Genomic DNA, 24413 nt, shown 5'->3' with positions numbered 1-24413 from the left:
ATCAAACCAAAAAAGGAGGAGCCACCGTCATACTGAACAGAACAGACTACTGCAAAGAAGCGTACCGAAAACTAAATAACAAGGAACACTACAGACAGTTACCCACAGATCCAAGGCAGGGGCAGCACGGTAGTATTGTGGATAGCACAATTGCTTCACAGCTCCAGGGTCCCAGGTTCGATTCCGGCTTGGGTCACTGTGCGGAGTCTGCACATCCTCCCCATGTATGCGTGGGTTTCCTCCGGGTGCTCCGGTTTCCTCCCACAGTCCAAAGATGTGCAGGTTAGGTGGATTGGCCATGATAAATTGCCCTCAAGTGTCCAAAATTGCCCTTAGTGTTGGGTGGGGTTACTGGGTTATGAGGATAGGGTGGAGGTGTTGACCTTGGGTAGGGTGCTCTTTCCAAGAGCCGGTGCAGACTCAATGGGCTGAATGGCCTCCTTCTGCACTGTAAATTCTATGATGAGTCTCTATGATGAGATCTGACCAAGGAACACACCCGCCAACTCAACAGACTGATTAAGACCTTGGATCCAGACCTTCAGAGCACCCAACGTGCTCTCATCCCACGTACTACCCGAGTTGAAGATCTCTACTGCCTCCCAAAAATACACAAGATGAACACACCAGACCATCCTATTGTATCAGGCAATGGGACCCTGTGTGAGAACCTCGCTAGCTACATAGAGGGCATCTTGAAACCCATCGTACAAGGAACACACAGCTTCTGTCGCAATACGACGGACTTCTTACAGAAACTCAGCACCCATGGACCAGTTGAACCAGAACATTCCTCGTCACAATGGACGTCTTGGCACTCTACACCAGCATCCCCCATGACGACGGTATTGCTGCAACAGCCTCAGTACTCAACACCGACAACTGCCAATCTCCAGACGCAATTCTGCAACTCATCCGCTTCATTCTCAATCACGACGTCTTCACCTTCGACAACAATTGCTTCATCCAGACACATAGAACAGCCATGGGGACCAAACTCGCACCTCAATATGCCAACATCTGCATGCACAAGTTTGAACAAGACCTCCTCACCGCATAGGACCTTCAACCGACATTATACAACAGATACATCGATGACATTTTTCTCCTTTGTATCCATGGTGAAGAATCACTGAAACGACTACACGATGACATCAGTAAGTTCCATCCCATCATCAGACTCACCATGGGCTACTCTCCAGAATCGGTTGCATTCTTGGACACACATCTCCATCAAAGACGGTCACCTCAGCACTTCGCTTTACTGCAAGTCCATGGATAACCTCACTATGATCCACTTCTCCAGCTTCCACCCTGAACGCATTAAAGAAGCCATCCTCTGTGGACAAGCCCTCCGTATACACAGGATCTGCTCAGACGAAGAGGAGCGTAACAGACATCTACAAACGTTGAAAGATGCCCTCATACGAATGGGATATGGCGCTCGACTCATCGATCAACAGTTCCAATGCACCCCAGCAAAAAACCGCACCAATCTCTTCAGAGGACAAACACGGGACACAACCAACAGAGTACCCTTCGTCGTCCAGTACTTCCCTGGAGCGGAGAAACTATGACATCTTCTTCGCAGCTTCAACACATCATCGATGAAGGTGAACATCTCGCCAAGGTCATCCCCACTACTTGCCTTCAAACCGCACAACCTCAAACAAACCATTGTTTGCAGCAAACTACCCAGCCTTCAGAACAGCGACCACAACACCACACAACCCTGCCATGGCAATCTCTGCCAGACATGCGAGATCTCTGCAAAACATGCACATGCGAACACCACCCACCAGGTACGTGGTACGTATTTGTGCACTTGGCCAACGTTGTCTACCTTATACGCTGTAGGAAACGATGTCCCGAAGCATGGTATATTGGTGAGACCATGCAGACGCTGCGACAACGGATGAACGGACATAGTGCGACAATCGGCAGGCAGGAATGTTCCCTTACAGTCAGGGAACACTTCAGCAGTCAAGGGCATTCAGCCTCTGATCTTCGGATAAGCGTTCTCCATGGTGGCCTTCAGGACGTGCAACAACGCAGAATCGCCGAGCAGAAACTCATAGCCAAGTTTCGCACACATGAGTACGGCCTCAACCGGGATCTTGGATTCATGTCACATTACATTCACCCCCCACCATCTGGCCTGGGCTTGCGAAATCCTACCAACTGTCCTGCCTTGAGACAATTCACACCTCTTTAACCTGTCCCTTTCTCCAGTTGCTCCGTCTGGACCTGTAGACTTAATTACCTGCAAAGACACACATTCAAAGTATCGTAGTGCATCTTTGACTTTGTCTATATGTTTCTGGAACCTACCTCTTCATTTACCGGAGGAAGGAGCAGTGCTCCGAAAGCTAGTGATTCGAAACAAACCTGTTGGCCTTTAACTTGGTGTTGTAAGATTTCTTACTGTGCTCGCCCCAGTCCAACGCCGGCATCTCCACATTAGATTATTTGAGCCATGATCAATGTTCATTAATCTCTTCCAATATCAACAGAGCCACCTCTCTTCCTACCCTTCTGGAATGTTAAATACGCTTGAATATTCAGTTCATAACCATAGTCACTTTGAAACCATGTCTCTGTAATGGCTCATATCATACCCATTTATTGGTTTGTGCTATCAATTCCCCCATTTCATCAAAAATACAGGCAGTATCCAGATAAAGAGCCTTTAGCTTATTTCTATCATTTTGAGCAACTATGACCCTACTTGCTAGTGCATTTTTTGCATACTCTAGCCCTTCCTGTCACACTCTTGTTATCATTCCTCACATCACTACCCTCTTCCTGAATACTTTTCAGAACTTCCTCCTCACTCCATCAAAAAGTCTCCAAATATCACCACTCTGGATTCTGTCCTTACCTCCTTTTCTTTCTTTCCACGTTGTCATCTCTGATGCATAGTCACCGCACCTTCCTTTTTCCTTTTGTATGATTACCGAACACATGGACTATTAAGTGTTCAACAAGTGACATTTTAAGCCACGTTTCCATTATAGTCACATCACATTCCCACATTTATGCTTTTAGCTCTTCAACCTTATTCCAATTTTGTGCCTTCTAAATCTATTGTATATTCTTGCTACCCTTTTTAATATGTTTCTACATAATAGGGTACAACTTCCTTCTCTGGTACCCCACACAATTGGAGGCTCAGGCCTCATCATCTGGCAAATGCTCATACCTGCTTCTCTTGAAAGCTGGAGCCTCCTGCGGCACTGGACCTCGGTCATCTCCCCATACACCTTCGGACTTGGGTAGTGGAGTCTTCTTACCCTCCCTCATGGTCCTCTGCCTGAGGGCAGGGGAAGGCAGGCGGGGGGGTGGAGGCTGAAGCAACCTTGTCTCCTCAATCTTTGTTCCCTCTCCTCCACCTCAGGTGGTGATCCCGGCCAGTACACAATACCCATGGGCAGATCAGCTAATGGGGCTCACCCATGCACAATGGGTGCCAGCCAACATTAAACTCCTTGGAGCTCATTATTCTGATGAACCCAACATGCAAAATACACCTTCCACACTACAGAACACCACGTCAGCCCGTACAAACACCTCACTGCTCAGTCACTGCAGGCAGCAGGAGCCTTTTCTCCCGTTCTGGAAATTAAAACAATCAGTTATGGTTGGGCCACCCACCCATGTTGCCTGTGCATCGAGCTTAATATCGTGTGGGTAACGTTACACACACACACACACACACTCCTGTCAGCTGTACAAGTACTGTTGCTCATCAATCCTCATCTCAGGTCCAATCTAAGTCAACATAAATCAGCACACATCCTGATGTAATACGGAAAGCCTCCAAAGTGTAGAAAGTAACACTGCAGCAAATGCAGTGAACAAATCCTTTCCCTGCTAGATATGAGAGAAGCAGAGTGCTGAAAATTTAATTGGCACAAACTTGCTGTTTATTCATTCTGGTTTCACCAGGAAACCTGGAAAACCCATTGATCCGATGTTAAGTGAGAATTATCACTCGGGTGATTAGCATTTGGAAATCAAACATGCCTTCATAGGTTTTAACATATCCTTCCACCCATGTTGATATCTAACAAGCTCACAGTCAAAAAGGAATAATTCACTTTACCATTAATTAAATGGTGAATTCAGTCTTGTAGGCATACTTGCAAATTCTAAGAATACCATGATCCTACTTATTCTCAATGGAATGGAGGCTTATTTGCAGTCTTAAACATTGTAATTGTTCTCCAAAGGATACATAAGCACGCAAGAGAACATAGAAAGAAAGAATAAGAGAAATTGAGAAATGATTTGTTCTAGCTTATCTGCTTATAGATGACATAAGAGGAAAGTGGTTTTTCCTGCTGTCTGCTTGATGAAAAGGTGATGTTGGACATGGAAGAGAAGTGAGAAAAATACATATATTGTCCTTGTGCTTTCTATCCATTTTTCCTTTCAACTGCTTGACAGACTCATAATACATTGAAGATAAAAACTTTATTCAATGGTCAAACTAGGTGTGTGTATTTTATTTTTGCAGTTAAAAAAGACACATACACCAGTGTTACAAAACCTTGTATTAATCATCTCCCTTCACTTTCAATATAATGCTGATATGAAATAACCATCATTTTAGTTAAGTGACAGAAATGGGAGTAATAAATACATTGCAGCAAATTTGCTGTTTAAGTCACAAGAGTAATTCATTGGTAACTTTAAACAAGAACATTTGAAAACTATACACTTGCAAAGAACAGCAAGTAAAACATATTAGTGTTTGTCATAAAGCTTTAACATGTAACAAACGTGCTTTTTCCATAAGGTGACAAACTGTAAAAATATGCATTTATGTGCAGCAGTAACTATGCAAGAAACATACTTCTTGTACACTACCTTCTTTACAGAGGGCAACAGGAACATAAGCATGCATGCATTTACAATGAGGGATTGCCTCTGCCTGACATGCAACAAAGGAAAAAAAGCAATAAGGGACTGTGTATTTTAAAGAGGAGAGGTTCTACATTGAACTCTTCAACAAAACTGCTCATAAATATATAGGGTATAATATAATAAAAAAGGGAGGAAGTATCCAGGTCATTACTGTTAGCGTTGCTGTTGCTTCCTATTCCTCCCAGAGGAATAAACATTCACTATTTTCTGAATCAAGATAAAGAAATACAAAAAATAAAAGCCACCATAGCAAATTTTGGTGACTTGTACAAAACAATTAAATTTTTTTATTTAGTGTTTTATATATAGTGCACACACATCTATTGCAAGACCTGCCTTTGAAAATATACAGAACTTTTAAAATATCTTCACTATTTAATGTCTTGCATTCCAGCCATAATCTCTTAAAGGCACCACAGCAACCTGGCAGAAAATTGCAGAAAACCTCAATTTCTGGCACAGCTAACTACAGTAGAATAAATGTTGTGTGTGGCTCTTCAACCTTGTTTTTTTTTTAATGTCCAGAAGTTGTTAAGCACTTCTAACATATTCAAAACAGTTACTAGGCCAGGCTTTGTGCTGGGTTTGCAGAGATATCCTGTGTGCACAAAAATCTAACAAAACAAAAACAAAGACTATAAATATCAAGAATATGTCTTATCACCTTTGTTTTTGTATTGGTGGTGCTACCTTGCACTGTATAAAACAGTTAACACTTGGGGTAGGTGGAAGATACAAAAGGAAAGGCACTGCCGCTTTATTTCTAGATATTTGACTTCACAGCCTTATATGCATGCAATCATCATTTCATAAATAATTCATTTTACATAGGATAGTATTAATCAAGCTCTACACCTGCAGTCAATACAGGACTCAACAGAAGAACAGAGAATGACGTCAGTGTTCTCAAGACAGAAGCCACATGTTAAAATTAATTCACGAGACAGCACTTCTTAGCAAAACAAATGTTTGTTGCTATGTAAATATTTAACCCATACCTTGTCAATAGTAATAAGCAATATTAAAAAATTAACTAAATGGATGTTAATATTTTGAGACATACTCATGGTTACCAGCCATAGCAAGTTAATACATAACATATCTAAAATAATACATCTAATTAATAGATAACCTCTGCATCTATAAATCAGTGGAGGAATAAATATCAATTCTGATTTGTAAATACTTTTAGGACTCTAGTTAAACAGCATGTGTTAATGTGAATGCAGTCACATTACCTTTTCTGAAGCTGCATTCAACGGTTAAACATAAATGCATTATGTATAACACTTTTTCACCAAATTAAATTATAATACTGCATTTCCAACTCCCTTTCTGGCAATACTATATCCATGTGTATTCACTTTCATCTCATTCCTTCCAATATTTCTCAGCACTTGCCTTTTCGTTTCCTTATATATTGTTCTAATCATCAAATTAGACGGTCTCTCACTCAGATGCTGAAGCTCTAGATTGCAGATATTTGAACACTTACTTTGGGTATGTAGTTTGGGGAAGGGGCAGGAAAAACATTCAGGATCTGACAACTTGTATACTGCATCAATTTTGCTTTAACTGTAGATATAAGGCTTTTTGGATGGGGGGGGGGGGGGGTGCAAAAATCTAAAGCAAAACAAGAGCAAGCAGCATACCCGCTGACAGTTAAACAAACTGCAAGGCCGATTAAGTTTCCTCTTACCATATTACTCAAGTCTCCAGCATTCAACAACATTCCAAATCCTCTTCTCTCACTTCATTTTTAAACACTTTGTACCTATTTAGGACTAGCACTTACATTTACAATTTCTTTTAAAATGACCAAGTATCACCTAGAAGTATGGTCTTGCCGCTAATCAGAAAAGCAAACCTGCTGCTATTGCAGAAGGAAAGAAAAATGCTTTAACAATACAAATCACGACGGCATACCTGAAAATGTTTATGTACCCTTTATGTTTATGTAAACAATATGTAAATTTATTTTAGTTACACTTAAATCACTCATTTCAAATCCCCTTTCATGACAATAGTACTTCAACTCCGGAAAGAGTTTAATAACCCCAATTAGATGCAATGAATACGAAAGACACCTTACATGTCATCTGTTTTTTTTTGGTCACACATTTGTCCAAGTTTATAGATTTTTTAAAAAATAACTTTTCAAAATACAGAAATGTAACCAACTGCTGTTGTGTTGCTTCAAGTTCAATCTTCCCTCATCACTACAAAAGGTCTCCCCATTCATTTGCCATACCTACACTAACTGCTCTGCTTACATACATTATGCCTCTGTAGTATTAGGCATCTAGGAGTGCTGCACTGCAAAACCTTTTTCATGGACAGAATTATTTTTGTTTGACCTGATAATATTTCAGGTTTTGGTGATACAGGAACAATCCAGACTCTTGCACAAAAAATATGTTCATTACAGCTTGCAGAAACATAACACAAGGCATCAGTTGACCCTGTCCAGGGCATGGGACTGGAACTTGTGAATCGTGGTCTGAACCTGCAGCTACATTCTGTGGTTCAGAGCCAGCAGCAATGGTGTAGTTCAACCTTCTAGATGGTTGAGGTTCTGTCAACGCCATCTGAAAGTTAAAAGCAAAGTCAACACTCTGTAGTTTAATTGCTAACAGATTACATACAGCAATACATCACTGTACAATCTAAAATTTTTATTTAAAGTTATTAAGTTACACAATACCATTGCTATTTAGGAATCATGACAAACATTCAGGGTTTTCCAATAGTGCAAACAAAATAATAAAAGTACAACTTACTCATGGAAACATTGGGCTGGATTTTGTGGTGACTGGAAAAGTCAGTCTTAATTCTGGTGACTTAGCTTGGAACAACCTTAATTGATTCAGAGTAGGTCATCGTTCCCCCATGTGGGAGGAGGCCTGTCCAAGAGAGCTGCCAGCCAATCTGATTGTCTGACAGCTCTGCAGATCCTTGGGGGGGGGGGGGGGGGGGGGGGGAGAAGGGGGCATCAGGTTTAGAGGCCATGGGGGACGGGCTGGGTTGTTAAAGACCATTTTGATCAGTGGTAGGCACAAATGGTGTATCTGATGCCGCCCCCCCCCCCCCCCCCCCCCCCCAAGGGTTTAAGTGGCCTTAATATGCCCATGGGTGGATGGACCTGACACCCAATGTGATGTGGGAAACAAGTCCGGGTGGGCAGGAAGGTCACTTGTTTTTTATATTATAAACTACCCCCACAGACCCCTTCTCCACACACCTACATGGAGAGTCAGCCAAGGAATGCTGGACTGAAAAAATAGATCCAACTGCAGGTAGCTATACACCCGACACCCCCTGCCCAACTCCCCACTGACTGTTCAATGCCACCCCGACTCTCCACCCAAGTCTCCCAGTGCTCCTTGACCCTCAGATTGTCTCTTTGTCACTACCTCATCACCCTATCCACTCTGCCAGCCCACCAAACTGGTACTCTACCCACCCTGCCACTAGCAGCCCTAACCACTTACCTCACTCACATTCATTCACTAACTTATAGAAAAGCTATTTAAATGTCCCAAAGCTTTTCAGTGCTTTGATGAATGAAGATTTACCAAACTATAGCAAATAGTATTGTAAAAAGGGAGCGTGGTTGGGCTTCCCATGCTGATCCTGCATTACAAAGAAGAAATCAGAACAGGAAAACTCTTCATTTCCATGACCCGGTTCGGAAGTCTGGGCCACAAGTGTGAAACTCCGACATTAGGCAAGGAAATAAGAGCTTAGCGGCAATCTGATGGTTATTGCTGTCCCTCGGACGATTTGGGACATGTATTACATTACATATTTTATAAAATACTTAGTAAAAATATATGTCCAAACATGGATCACTGTCAGGGTCATCATATACAATCAGTGGGGCAAGACCAATATTGAACATTGGAGTTGCATCAAGTCAGCTAAATTGTCTTCTGAACTTTGTCTTTGGTCCCACATCAAATTAAATCACTCTCCTCATAATCTGGAGTAGGTAACCTACCTAATCCGAGGCAATAGATAAAGGTGCCTTACCCCTCAAAGGATTTTGGTGCATAGAACTTTCCAAATTTCCGTTTCCCACACCTTGAAAAGTTTTCCCTGATCTGGGCAAAAATAATGCATCACTAAACATGTAGTTCTAGACGTTCCCTTGCAGAGTATATAAATTCAGGCCATGGGCCGCCATTTTACTGGTGTACCTCTTTCCCGTGTGACCCATTCATCACTCTGCCTGAGTCAGGGTGAATACAGGTGTGTCCAATGTATGTGTTGGGGTCTGATTCAGAACTATCCTGATGTCACACAGCCCAACTGGTTGATGTCATGGCAATGTCTCTGTTATTTACTCAAGGGGAATGCACCTTGATTGCAGGTTAAATTAAAGTTTTGGAACATTTGCTACTTCAAAGCAACTAGAATTATCCTAGAGTGTTTTTTGGAAGTATTTAGGCAAATTCCTGCATTTGCAAGAGAATGCTGCAACATCTTCTCAGGGATGAGAGCAGCAATTGACTTGCTTACACAAAGCTGCAGTAATGGCGGTTATCATCTCAGTAGAGACGAGAACCTTTTAAAAATAAACCTGAACTCCCGGTTATTTACTGAAAGAATCATGCCACAAGATTCACATATCAAACAAAATCTTTACTGTACAGGAGTTAAACAAAACAAGTACTTCAAACTTAACACTATACTTCGTAAACACCTACTTTAAACACAAATTTCAATAGAACACTCCCCAACACTAATAAGCTATTTCCACACAAGAGTTCTCTTATATTTTACAGGACCTTGTAGATTGCTTCACTTCTCCTGGGACTAAATAAAGGTGTACCACAGCTTTCAGGAATTCACTTTGATTCTCACTATTCCCCAATATACAGGATTTATTGCGTTCCTTTCACTAAGAATCTACTTGGCTGCTCCCTTCAACTCCTCAATTGAGGACTCCCTAGCTCAAGCATGGATCTCACTATCTTCTTGCTTAGTAGTCAGAAACACCCTGGTTCTTCACTGCCTTCTGCTCCTAGTCCACAGCTTCAGGCAGACACTCTCGGCTTCGTCCTAGCTGCTCTGGACCCAGTCTTTAACTGAACACTTAAGAAATCACAGATAAAACCAAAAATGTCTCCCTGAATCTTTTATGGCAAAGTGACATGCCTGGGTTGTCCCAGATAAGTGATTTAAATGAATTACTTCCAATTCTGAAACCTAATATTCTGAAATAATATGAATAATTAAAACCTCTTATTGAATCAACCGTAGATGGCATGTACCCACAAAGAAGCTCAATGTTATGTTTCCAATACTATGATCTTATTAAACAAACATAGGCCACCCTTTAATTTACAAGTACTTTTAGGTCTGTTTACAAGATTGTCAAACTAGGTGTGTATCATTTACCCTACATTTAAAATTAATTCCCCAACTAGAAGTCATACACTCAGAAAATATGAATACAAAATTGGATATTCGTAACAGTGCCTCTGGGTCTGCAACACATGGAGCAGGCTGCAGAGTGGGCAAGCTTTACCATCCCCTCTGCCAAGATGGAGCCAGGCTCCTCCATGTGCCTTCATAGTTACAAGATGTTGTGTGACATGCCTCCAATATTGATGTGCACACCCATTCATCCCCCATCATAAACCCACTCCATCTCTATACCTGCATCACTAATGCCTCCAGAGCTGCATCCACAGTGTGCACCCCTCCCACCGCCTTGGTGTTCACTTTGCAATAATTTACATTGTACTGATATTTTTATACAACTCCCCTATAAGATGCAGCTTGCCTTTAAGAACAGCAGGCTGGCTATACCACGTGGTCTGCAAACAAAGCTATAGTGCCCTCAGGCTGCAGGGAACACTGTAGCAGACTGCAGTGCCAGAGCTATTCAGGTCAATATCACAACCATTCACATGAGATGGGCACACAAAGTTTGTGGGTTGCCCACTTTAATTTTAATGGGCATAGGCAGGTTGCAAATCATGGTCCCAGCGCCCAAAAAGTGAGGTTGACCAATTTCTAGTCGCAAAGATTTAAATATATATATTTTTTAAATAAATGTTTTTATTCTCCATTTTCACATTTTCCTTCAAAATTTACACCCCACCCACAGACAGTAAACGGTAACAAATACAAAATCAACCCCCTTAACAATAACAACGATCCCATCCTCCCACCACCCCAAACAATGGCCCACCTGCCAATATATGCATCCAATAAAAGAAACCCTCCCACGGTGGAAACAAAAAACAAAGGAGAAAAAAAAAGGAGTCTGGGACCGCCCATGGTCACCATGGAGTCAACCCCCTCCACCCCCCACCAAACACACACTCAACGCCGTCCAACCTCTGAAAGAGTGCCGTACATGTTACCCAAGAGTTGTAAAACCCCCCCCCCCCCCCACTCCTCCCCAACTCCTCCCGTCCACTGCCTCTTGTAAAACTCCTTCCCCCAACCTCGGTCCCCCCTAACTTTCCACCCCAGCTAGACCACACGGACCCTGTTCTGCCAGGCTCCAATGGCCGCAGTCCCTCCCCCCACCTCACTCCCGTTCACTGGCTGGCTTAGACTGGCCAGCGTGGAGGCCCCCGCCCAGGTCCCTTTCCCCCTTGCCTGGCCCTAGGGAAGCCCAGAAATCCCCTTTTAACACACAAACCCCGCATATCCACCTACACCCCAAACAGCCCTCACTTCGAGTGCAAGTCCTATCACTTCCCTTGTCCAAATATACACAACACCGGCTCCTTTAGCCCATACACCCGCACGCAGTGAAACAAAAAAAAAAAAAAGACATTACAGTCATGAGGTTACATTGGCACATGGCCATTTCTCAATTTCTCAGTTCTGCCACAGTCCTTCTGCCTTCTCAAACTCCTCCGCTGCCTCCGCCGTTCCAAAATAAAAGTCCTTGAGCTTGTAAGTCACCCTCAGCTTCGCTGGATATACAATGCCGCACTGCACCTTGCTAATGTACAGTGCCCTCTTCACCCCGTTGAAAGCAGCCCGCCTCCTCGCCAGCTCCACCATAAAGTCCTGGTATACACATATACCAGCTCCAGCCCACTGCATCACCCGCTTCTGCTTGGCCCAGCACAAGACCTTCTCCTTCACTGTACCTATGGCTCACTCGCCTTTGGTACAGGCCTCCACGCCTGATGAGCCCGATCCAGTTCATATTGGGAGGGATCCTCCCCCTCCCCCAATAGTTTCGCCAGCATCGCAGCAAAGTACTCACTCGGCCTTCAACTCCTTCAGGCAGCCCCACAATCCTCAAATTCTGTCGCCTGGATCTGTTTCCCAGGTCTTCCATTTTTCCTCGCAGATCCTTATTAATCTCCATCACCTTCCGCACCTCCTTCCCCATCGACGCAAGTTGATCACCATGCTGCAATAATGTCTCCTCCATTTCCTTCAGCGCCTCACCTTGCTCCTGCACCTCCGCCACTGCGCTCGCCAACACCGTCGTCACCTGGGAAATCGCTTCTTCCACCAGCACACTCAAAACCTCCCTCATCTCCTTCCTCATTGTCTCCATATATTTTGTAAACTGCCTTTCGAATTCCGCAGCCATTACCTTAGTTATTTCTTCAGCCGTAAGCAATGCGGCCTCGCCTGGTGCTCCAGCCTCCACTTTCCTTGGTGACCCCCACGGTGACCTTTCTACTCCCCGACGAACTTTAAGCTGTTTTCACAGCCGTTTTCTTACTGGACTCGACATATCCCTTCCCTGTACTTTCTCCTGGCCTTCACCGCCTTCGCTGCCCCTAGGACCGGGCGTCAATCCCCGACAATGCCGAACGGGAGCCCTCCAACGCGCGGCTGCCTTCTGCCCGCCGTCACCGCTTCTACAATGGCCTTGGTGAGATCTTTTCACAGTTGTTCCCTCTGCTGCTAGAATTCAGCTGTAATAAAGACCCTCAAGTCAGCTTGAGGCCTTTAAGCTCGCCCTTCCCCTGCCTGCATGCTGGAAGAGGCTTTTGTCTTTGCTGCAGCTTCAGCCCAATCTTTCACTGTTTCTGCGGGTCTGGTAACCAAGAAACGTACCATTCCTGGGGGAAAGTACTCCTCCAACATTCACCTACGCCTTTTCATCAAAATTCCACCCTGTATTGATTAAAAAAAGAGTTAGTTTCTGTAACCTTGGGCAGGAGCTGCCTTGTGTGTGACCACTTACTCCATGATCCACACCGGAAGCCCCCCCAAAGATTAAATATTTGAAGAATAATTCCTTAGAAGATGATGAGGTTGATACGGCATGCAAGGAAGATAGACTTAATTTCATATTCAGCCTGCAAGATTGTATGAAGGAGAAAGAAAGGGAGGTTTAATTGTTCAGGAACAGAGGATGAGAGAGGATGAGGAATTCAAAGGTTATTAACTTTCTCTCTAGCAGCCAAAGATCCTGACACCAATGGTGTCTCTACTATACCAAGGATATACAGACTAATGCTCCATAATAAGCTTAAGGTGACCACATTGGTTTTTCTCAATGGGAATGGGAAATTAATCGTCCCCCTCACCAATTTTAACTGCAAAATTTTTACCAAGATCCTGGTATCTCATTTGAAAGCCGTTCTTATCTGACATATAAAGGTCAAAGAGGATCATCAAAAATAAATCTATTCTGTTCAACTCTGACATCTCCTTGGTTGGTTCAAGAGACAAGGTTGTGGTTTCACTTGATGCTATAACTACTCTTAGCTCAGAGGAGGGGTAACATAGGCAGCTCCCACTATGCAGAACCTCAAGCTGCGATATATTTGGCTTTCACAATTAACAATAAAAATCCAATACAAGAAATAACATTCCAATACAATAAAGTAAAAGTAGCCTCAATTGCTCAAGTCTTATTCTTCACAGGAAAAAACTAGAAGGGTATTCAAAATATCCAGATTTCTCACCACCTCAACTTTAAATATTCAACTTTCCTCAGCCTTGGAAAAAAAATCTTCATTCTACCACAGAGTGCTGTCATTCACCAATACACCATCTCCCATTCTTCATTTAAGACACGTGAAGCACGGAATAGGGTTTTTTAGTGCTTTCAATTGGCAAAATATTTGAATCTGGAGATGCGTTAACTTTTGTCTTTGATAAATTATTCTCTCTCTCGCTCTTGCTCTCTCTTCCCCCCACCACCCACACCCACCCACTCTGACCCAACTCTTCACCTTTTCAGCATTTGCCGCCCAGTAATAATATAGTAGATTCGGGAGGCCCAACCCTCCTACCTTCCCAATCCTAGCCACCTCCTTAAAAAATGCCTTTGGTAAAAAAGCTCAGCAGGCACTGAAATATAAACAAAAACCACAGCAACACATTCATTTTAATCAGCCAACCTGCCAGCGACAGAGGAATACCATCCCACCTTGTCAAGTCCGCCTTCACCCTCCCCACCAAACTAGTAAGATTGTACCTACCCCCCCCCCCCGCACGCAACCTGTGCACACCGCTGTTATACAATGCCGTCTTCACGCAGTCAAAGACTGCCTATCTCCACTCGACGGCGAATATAGAACGTGGAACGTAGAACATAGAACAGTACAGCACAGAACAGGCCCTTCAGCCCTCGATGTTGTGCAGAGCATGGTCCGAAACCAAGATCAAGCTATCCCACTCTCTGTCATTCTGGTGTGCTCCATGTGCCTATCCAATAACCGTTTGAAAGTTCCTAAAGTGTCCCACCCCACCATCACAGCAGGCAGTCCATTCCACATCCTAACCACTCTGTAAAGAACCTACCTCGAACATCCCTCCTATATCTCCCACCCTGAACCTTATAGTTATGCCCCCTTGTAACAGCTACATCCATCCGAGGAAATAGTTTCTGAACATCCACTCTATCTATCCCCCTCATCATCTTATAAACCTCTATTAAGTCGCCTCTCATTCTCTTCCGCTCCAAAGAGAAAAGCTCCAGCTCCCTCAACCTTTCCTCACAAGACCTATCCTGCAAACCAGGCAGCATCCTGGTAAATCTCATTTGCACCTTTTCCAATGCTTCCACATACTTCCTATAGTGAGGTGACCAGAACTGCACACAATACTCCAAATGTGGTCTCACCAGGGTCATGTACAGTTGCAGCATAACCCCACGGCTCTTAAACTTAAGCCCCCTGTTAATAAACGCCTTCTTCACGGTTCTATCCACTTGAGTGGCAACCTTCAGAGATCTGTGGACATGAACCCCAGGATCTCTCTGTTCCTCCACATTCCTCAGAACCCTGCCGTTGACCCTGTAATCCGCATTCAAATTTTTTCTACCAAAATGAATCACCTCGCACTTATCAGGGTTAAACGCCATCTGCCATTTTTCAGCCCAGCTCTGCATCCTATCAATGTCTCTTTGCAGACCAGCAGCACGGTTCGATTCCCGTAACAGCCTCCCCGAACAGGCGCCGGAATGTGGCGACTAGGGGCTTTTCACAGTAACTTTATTGAAGCCTACTCGTGATAATAAGCGATTTTCATTTTTTTTTTTTCAACAGCCCTCCACCTCATCCACTACTCCATCAATCTTGGTGTCATCAGCAAATTTACTGACCCACCCTTCAGCACCCTCCTCCAAATCATTGATAAAAATCACAAATAGCAGAGGACCCAGCACTGATCCCTGTGGTATACCGTTGGTAACTGGTCTCCAGTCTGAAAATTTTCCATCCACCACCACCCTCTGTCTTCTATGTGATAGCCAGTTACTTATCCAATTGGCCAAATTTACCTCTATCCCACACCTCCTTACTTTCTTCTTAAGCCGACCATGGGGAACCTTATCAAACGCCTTACTAAAATCCATGTATACGACATCAACTGCTCTACCTTCATCTACACACTTAGTTACCTCCTCAATGAATTCAATCAAATTTGTGAGGCACGACTTACCCTTCACGAATCTGTGTTGATTATCCCGGATTAAGCTGCATCTTTCCAAATGGTCATTAATCCTATCCTTCAGGACCTTTTCCATTAACTTACCGACCACCAAGGTAAGACTAACCAGCCTATAATTACCAGGGTCATTCCTATTCCCCTTCTTGAACAGAGGAACAACATTCGCCACTCTCCAGTCCTCTGGCACTATCCCCGTGGACAGCGAGGACCCAAAGATCAAAGCCAAAGGCTCTGAAATCTCATCCCTTAATCCCAAAGAATCCTTGGATATATCCCATCTTGCCCAGGGGACTTGTCGACCCTAAGGTTTTTCAAAATTGCTAATACATCCTTCCTCAGAACATCTACCTCCTCCAGCCTACCCGCCTGTATCTCACACTCATCCGCAAAATGAAATGAAAATGAAAAATGAAATGAAAATCGCTTATTGTCACGAGTAGGCCTCAAATGAAGTTACTGTGAAAAGCCCCTAGTCACCACATTCCGGCGCCTGTTCGGGGAGGCTGTTACGGGAACATGGCCCCTCTCCTTGGTGAACACTGAAGAAAAATATTAATTCAACGCCTCTCCTATTTCTTCTGACTCCATGCACAAGTTCCCACTACTGTCCTTGACCGGCCCTAACCTCACCCTGGTCATTCGTTTATTTTTCACATAAGAGTAAAAAGCCTTGGGGTCTTCCTTGATCCGACCCGCCAATGACTTCTCATGCCCCCTCTGAGCTCTCCTCAGCCCGTGTTTTAGCTCATTCCTTGCTACCTTGTAACCCTCAAACGGCCCAACTGAACCTCGTTTTCTCATCCTTACAGACGCTTCCTTTTTCCTCTTGACAAGACATTCAACCTCTTTTGTGAACCATGGTTCCCTCACACGGCCATTTCCTCCCTGCCCGACAGGGACATACCTATCAAGGACACGCAGTATTTGTTCCTTGAACAAGCTCCACTTTCGATTTGTGCCTTTCCCTGACAGTTTCTGTTCCCATCTTATGCTCCCTAATTCTTGCCTAATCGCATCATAATTACCCCTCCCCCAATTATAAACCTTGCCCTGCCGTATGGCCCTATCTCTCTCCATTGCAATAGTGAAAGACACCGAATTGTGGTCACTATCTCCAAAGTGCTCTACCACAAACAAATCTAACACTTGGCCCAGTTCATTACCCAGTACCAAATCCAATGTGTCCCCCCCACCTCTTGTCGGCCTATCCACATATCGCGTCAGAAAACCCTCCTGCACACACTACAAAAACTGCCCCATCCAAACTGTTCGACCTATAGAGGTTCCAATCAATATTTGGAAAGTTAAAGTCACCCATGACAACTACCCTGAGACCTCCACACCTATCCATAATCTGTTTTGCAATTTCTTCCTCCACATCTCTATTACTATTTGGGGGCCTATAGAAAGCTCCTAACAACGTGACCGTTCCTTTCCTATTTCTAACTTCGGCCCATATTACCTCAGTAGGCAGATCCCCTTCGAACTGCCTTTCTGCAGCCGTTAAACTATCCTTGATTAACATTGCTACTCCTCCACCTCTTTTACCACCTTCCCTACTCTTACTGAAACATCTATACCCCAGAACCTCCAACAACCATTCCTGTCCCTGTTCTAACCATGTCTCCGTAATGGCCACAACATCGTAGTCCCAAGAACCTTCACTCGCTCTCTTCTTCACGGTGGCTTTCCTTGGACATCCTCCTTCCTTATGTCTTCCTGCATTTATTTAACGAAAAATTGGATTGGATTTGTTTATTGTCACGTGTACCGAGGTACAGTGAAAAGTATTTTTCTGCAAGCAGCTCAACAGATCATTCAGTACATTGGAAGAAAGGGAATTGAACAGAATTCAAGAAAGTACATGAGAATACATAATAGGGCTACACAATATATACAATGTAACTACATAAGCATTGGCATCGGATGAAGCATACAGGGTGTAGTATTAATGAGGATAGTCCATAAAAGGGTCGTTTAGGAGTCTGGTGACAGTGGGGAAGAAGCTGTTTTTGAGTCTGTTCGTCCGTGTTCTCAGACTTCTGAATCTCCTGCCCGATGGAAGAAGTTGGAAAAGTGAGTAAGCCGGGTGGGAGGGATCCTTGATTATGCTGCCTGCTTTCCCCCGGCAGCGGGAGGTGTAGATGGAATCGATGGATGGGAGGCAGGTTCGTGTGATGGACTGGGCGGTATTCACGACTCTCTGAAGTTCCTTGCGGTCCTGGGCCGAGCAGTTGCCATACCAGGCTGTGATGCAGCCCGAGAGGATGCTCTCTATAGTGCATCTGTAAAAGTTGGTAAGGGTTAATGTGGACATGCCAAATTTCCTTAGTTTCCTGAGGAAGTAAAGGCGCTGTTGTGCTTTCTTGGTGATAGCGTCGACATGAGTGGACCAGGATAGATTTTTGGTGATGTGCACCCCTAGGAATTTGAAGCTGCTCACCATCTCTACCTCAGCTCCGTTGATGCTGACAGGGGTGTGTACAGTACTATGCTTCCTGAAGTCGATGACCAGCTCTTTAGTTTTGCTGGCATTAAGGGAGAGATTGTTGTCATTGCACCACTCCACTAGGTTCTCTATCTCCCTCCTGTATTCAGACTCGTCGTTGTTCGAGATCCGGCCCACTATGGTCGTATCGTCAGCAAACTTGTAGATGGAGTTGGAACCAAGTTTTGCCATGCAGTCGTGTGTGTACAGGGAGTAGAGTAGGGGGCTAAGTACGCAGCCTTGCGGGGCACCAGTGTTGAGGACTATTGTGGAGGAGGTGTTGGTGTTCATTCTTACTGACTGTGGTCTGTTGGTCAGAAAGTCAAGGATCCAGTTGCAGAGTGGAGAGCCAAGTCCTAAGTTTTGGAGCTTTGATATGAGCTTGGCTGGGATTATGGTGTTGAAGGCGGAGCTGTAGTCAATAAATAGCAGTCTGATGTAGGAGTCCTTGTTTTCGAGATGCTCTAGGGATGAGTGTACGGCCAGGGAAATGGCATCTGATGTGGACCGGTTGCGACGGTATGCGAATTGAAGTGGGTCAAGGCATTCCGGGAGTATGGAGGTGATGCGCTTCATGATCAGCCTCTCAAAGCACTTCATTACAACTGACGTCAGGGCCACCGGGCGGTAGTCATTGAGGCACGTTGCCTGGTTCTTCTTTGGTACCGGTATGATGGTGGTCTTCTTGAAGCAGGTGGGGACCTCGGAGTGGAGTAGGGATAGGTTAAAGATGTCTGTGAAAACCTCTGCCAGCTGGTCCGCGCAGGTTCTGAGTGCACGACCAGGGATCCCGTCCAGGCCCATCGCCTTCCGTGGGTTCACTTTCAGGAAGGCCGATCTGACTTCGGAAACTGTGATGGTGGGTATGGGTGAATTATGGGTTGCTGGGGCACTCGATAGCGGGTTGTTGGTTACCTGCTCAAACCGAGCATAGAATGCGTTAAGTTCATCGGGGAGGGGTGCACTGCTGCCAGAGATACTGCTCGGCTTCGCTTTGTAGCCCGTTATGTTGCTTAGTCCTTGCCACAACCGCCGAGAGTCTGTCTGTGACTCTAGCTTAGTTTGATATTCTCTCTTGGCATCTCGGATGGCTTTGCGGAGGTCGTACCTGGATTTCTTGTATAGGACAGGGTCGTCTGCCTTGAACGCTTCAGCTCTGTCCTTCAGTAGGGAGTCAATCTCGCGGTTGAGCCATGGTTTACGGTTGGGGAACGTACGTACTGCTTTCTTTGGCACGCAGTCGTCCACACATTTGCTGATGAAGTTAAAGTCACCCATGACAACTACCCTGAGACCTCCACACCTATCCATAATCTGTTTTGCAATTTCTTCCTCCACATCTCTATTACTATTTGGGGGCCTATAGAAAGCTCCTAACAACGTGACCGTTCCTTTCCTATTTCTAACTTCGGCCCATATTACCTCAGTAGGCAGATCCCCTTCGAACTGCCTTTCTGCAGCCGTTAAACTATCCTTGATTAACATTGCTACTCCTCCACCTCTTTTACCACCTTCCCTACTCTTACTGAAACATCTATACCCCAGAACCTCCAACAACCATTCCTGTCCCTGTTCTAACCATGTCTCCGTAATGGCCACAACAGCGTAGTCCCAAGAACCTTCACTCGCTCTCTTCTTCACGGTGGCTTTCCTTGGACATCCTCCTTCCTTATGTCTTCCTGCATTTATTTAACGAAAAATTGACCCTGGGACGATTAAATTCTAAAAAACATTAAGCCTCGTGTGACTTCCTCCTACATGCCGCCACTGGAAGTCCTCTGGAGATGCTTCAACACACAATGAATTTAATTCTATTAGGTAAATTAGAGCACGATTTCAGAACTTTTGTACACTGAACATTACATTTGCTTTTTAATGAAAATTGTTATCATTTGGACCTGAGAGGAGATGGTTAACTGCAAAACTCAAGTATTTTAAAATTATATTGGCAGTAACATTGCCTCTATACTGGGTGTTACCTTCTAACAAACACAGAAAAATAGTGAATTACTCCAGTAGTTGCTACAATATTTGAGAGGACTTTTGTTTAAAATAGGAAGTTGAAGGCATCATTTGAAGAACTAGATGAATTCAATTGAAGAACTAAATATGTTTTAATTAATTTTAAGTGGTTTACTAAGTTCTACACAACATGCGTCTAAAAATGTTGAAAGTTATAGGTTTTAGCTGTGATCATTCAGGTATCAAGTAATTTGAACTCGGAAAAGGATTAAATCTTTTTTTTTGTTGGAACAAACACAGACTGATTTTATTTCAGCAAAAACAAAACAATTAACTTTTGCCTGCCTAGAATACAAAACTTACTGTTCAGTTGATGACAGGCTGGAGAGGCTTTCACTGTACTGAATTAAAACTAGCTGACTGCAAATAAAACCTTACCATAAGTCAACCCAACACTGTACTTTGCTAGGAAAGTGATGCTTAAGGAAATGCCTCACGGTTTGCTATACTAATAAGCTATTTAAGAGACATGCAAAGCAGATGGCACATGGACACAGCTCACTTTGTTAGTACTCTGGGGCTTAACATATGGACAGCAGTCCTGCATACCAAATCACACCACATTATTGGCTGTGTTTTCCCAAAAATATTACTAATAAATGGTTTGAACAGAGACTCCGTTGTGGATCTACAGCTTAATTATAAGTAGTACATTCAGTTTCCATTTTATTCATGAAATCATATATAAATCTGCCAAGTTAGAAGTTGTATGTCAATAATCAGAGAATGCTTATTAGAAAATAACTTGGACACTGAATGTACTGTTTTGACCAGATCAATCCTATGAATTCTGGATCAACATTCATTTTGAATCAATGTACCTATATACCAGAGATACACACATATTGTTTAATTGCTCCAAAAATCAAATAAGGTTTGATATTTATTTGGTATTTAAGCACTATTAAAGATATTTTCTCCCATGTAATGTTTACATCTCAGTACACAGGACTATGCTGCAGATCTTGTGCATGTAGGAATCAGCGTGTAGCACTCAAAAACAGCTTGTGAAAAGATGCAAAAAATGGTGCACTTTAATTATGTACATTTGAAAATGTATTGATTGGTTACCATTACTTTAAATCAACCATTGATGTTAAAGAAAAGTAACAGATTGCTAAAGACTGACGTCAACAAGGGATCAGATGTTCCACGTGATGCTCTCTGCCTTTTCAGCCCCCAAGTTAAATTTTAGAAGGAGCTTATAAATTTGAAATGAAATTAATCATGCATCTATTTCACTTGTGGGTATTCAGAAATGCATACGTCACCGATGACACCCTAGTTAAATTTTTTGAAGCCAAATTCCATTGAACAAATTTACTAGTTTTTAAATGATTAACTGAATAAATCAAAACATTATTTAACCTGCACAAAGGTGTGTGGGCCTAGATAGAGTGCTCTTTTGGAGGTCGTTGCTATGGGCCGAACGGCCTCCTTCTGCACTGTAGGGATTCTATAGAATGCAGTAGATGTATTGATGGATTTTCAGAAAATATTACTTGGATTGAAGGAGGGTTGAAGTGGTGTACTTCAAACATCCTGGCATACAATCTTAATTTCAGAGCACAATCTTAATTTTCTGATTATATGTGATAGAAGCTTTGGAAAATGGTTAGGTAGAGCACAAAAGACATCAGGGAGACAAAGACTGGTTAATGGAATGGGTAGACAGGTAGAGGATGTAATTTAATGCGGAAAGCTGCAAGATAATACATTTTGGGATGAAAACAAGAAGTGATAGTATACACTCAATGGGAAGACACTGCAGGATGAATCGAGACCATAAATATCCAACTCCGTTAAAAGCAAGTAGATCAAGTCAAAGAAAAGGTGAACTGTATTTTTAGATTTTAGAAACACAAGCACAGAGCCATGATGAGTTTAAATAAAAGATTGTATCCTGCGCTCGCTGACCTGCATTGGCTCCAGTCTAGCAACGTCAGCTTTACAATTCTCATTCTTGTTTTCAAATCCTTCCACATCTTTGCCCCTCCATATCCCTGTAATCTCCTCCAGCCCAAAACACTCACAGATATCTGCGCTCCTCCAATTTTGGCATCTGGTGCATTCCCAATTATAATTGCTTCACATTTAGTGGCTGTGCCTTCAGTTGCCTAGGCCACATGCTGTGGAATATCCTCCCTACACCTCTCAACCTTGCTTTTCTCTTTTAAGACACTCCTTAAACCTACCTCGTTGATCAAGCTTTTGGTCATCTGACTTAATACTTATCTGGGCAGCACGGTGGCACAGTGGTTAGCACTATTGCTTCACAGTGCCAGGGACCCAGGTTCGATTCCCGGCTTGGGTCACTGTCTATGCGGAGTCTGCACGTTCTCCCAGTGTCTGCGTGGGTTTCCTCACACAAGATGTGCTTGTTAGGTGAATGGACATTCTGAATTCTCTGTGTGTACCCGAACAGGCGCCGGAGTGTGGCACTCGGGATTTTCACAGTAACTTCATTGCAGTGCTAACATAAGCCTACTTGTAACACTAATGAAGATGATTATTATATCTCCTTCTGTGGTTTGCACTCATTGTTATATAATGTTCCTGTGAAGCACTTTGAGATGCTTCATTGTGTTAAAGTCACAATATAGAGACAATATTGGTTAGGCCATAGTTGCAGTATTGTATGTAGTTTGGGATAGTCCATTACACAAAGGATATTTAATCCAGAGAAGCAGCATATATTCACCAGCATTGATGCCAGGGATAATAAACTATACTCACGAGGAGAGGCTTCCTGCAGCTGGCAGATGATATATTCACTAAAATCTTACTTAGTCACTGCAATTTTAAAGTGCACAATGATAATGAAAATAAAATCAAGATGATATAAATTTCAGATTCTTGTTTTCGATTCATTTACCCGAGTGAAAAGAAAACTTTACGGATTGCCAATCTATGTCCCATCCAAAAGGCTTCTTTTACCATAAATGTGGATGAGACCAGTTAAAAGGATATTCTTCTTTTCCACATAAAACTATCCTGAATATTCTAATTATACAGATGCCTCATTTGGTTTTTGGGCATGCTTGCATGACATTCTGCTTTCACTTACCACCCAGGGCATGTTCAGTCATACTGAGACACAATGATTCCAGTCTGTTGTTTATATCAGGTTCTGTCACTGGCACTTGGAACTCTGAAAAGCAAAATGTGAACCCATCAGGAGTGAAACTGAATTCATAAGTGCCACACCAAGTTATTTCTGCTTCTGAAAATTGTACAAGTAATTTTCAAAAAGACAATTCAGAGTCAAATTTTCCTCTCCTTGAATGGCCAATACGGCTGCTTAGTAAAATTAAATTCAGGTAGTTGGAAAGGGCAAGAGTTATGGAATGAAAAATGACACTGATATTTGGGGCCCATTTACAGGTTGGGACAAATTATTTGCATAATCAGTAATCTGGCTTTACATGTAACTTGTGGACTAGAGAGTCATCAGTGGATATTAAAGTTCCAAGAGCAGCCACCTCTCATTCCAGTAAACATATACAGTAGAATAAACATGCTTCACTGTGTTACTGTGAGAGGTAGACCTACAATCTGGCCTTGCACAAGGGCATACATTTTGTCCTCCCAAATTTAACTCTCGATAGAAAAAAAACTATCAAAACTGAAACATTTTAACAAGACAATTCATTGTAATCTGGTACTTTAAAACCACTGGCATTTTCATAGTGCTATGAAATGCAGCCACTGACAAAGCACCATCATATACAAAGAGGGATATGACATCATTGTGGAATACTGATGCACTATTCCAATCTGAAATAACGAATGGTTGAAGCTCAGGATGAAAGGGGGGGGGGGGCTTGAACCTCCTTAAGAGTGGCAATCAGCATTGGAATACCACTCTGTGCCCAATTTCTTACCTGATATTTTATTCCAAGCCTGTCAGGGCTGACCTTCCGACTCAAACTGGGTATGGGGAGGCGCAAAGGTGGGAGGGCATGGAGGGGCACGGCAGAGGGTTTGATTGCCAGTTTCTGAGCCCAGTTTCTTGTATCAGTCGGCCTCAGGCTGTATAATAGCTACCCAAAAGTTACAAGTGCTTTTAATTCTTCAA

General features: G+C 43.3%; 1 protein-coding gene across 4 annotated transcripts in view; it reads right to left on the bottom strand.

Moving 5' to 3' along the window:
• Positions 1-4475: 4475 nt before the first annotated feature.
• Positions 4476-24413, bottom strand: part of samd4a (sterile alpha motif domain containing 4A) — a 237761-nt gene continuing 217823 nt past the window's right edge. For all 4 annotated transcript variants that reach the window (XM_038779283.1, XM_038779263.1, XM_038779301.1 and 1 more), the window contains 2 exons: positions 23403-23486; positions 4476-7517 (listed from right to left, as the gene is read on the bottom strand). In XM_038779283.1, coding sequence (XP_038635211.1) covers positions 7489-7517; positions 23403-23486 — 113 coding nt within the window. In that variant the 3' untranslated portion in view covers positions 4476-7488. The remainder of the gene's footprint in view (positions 7518-23402; positions 23487-24413) is intronic.

Source organism: Scyliorhinus canicula, chromosome 2, assembly GCF_902713615.1.
Source record: "Scyliorhinus canicula chromosome 2, sScyCan1.1, whole genome shotgun sequence".
Taxonomy (NCBI): domain Eukaryota; kingdom Metazoa; phylum Chordata; class Chondrichthyes; order Carcharhiniformes; family Scyliorhinidae; genus Scyliorhinus; species Scyliorhinus canicula.
Note: the sequence above shows the minus strand (reverse complement) of the source record. Positions and strands in the feature narration are given on the sequence as shown.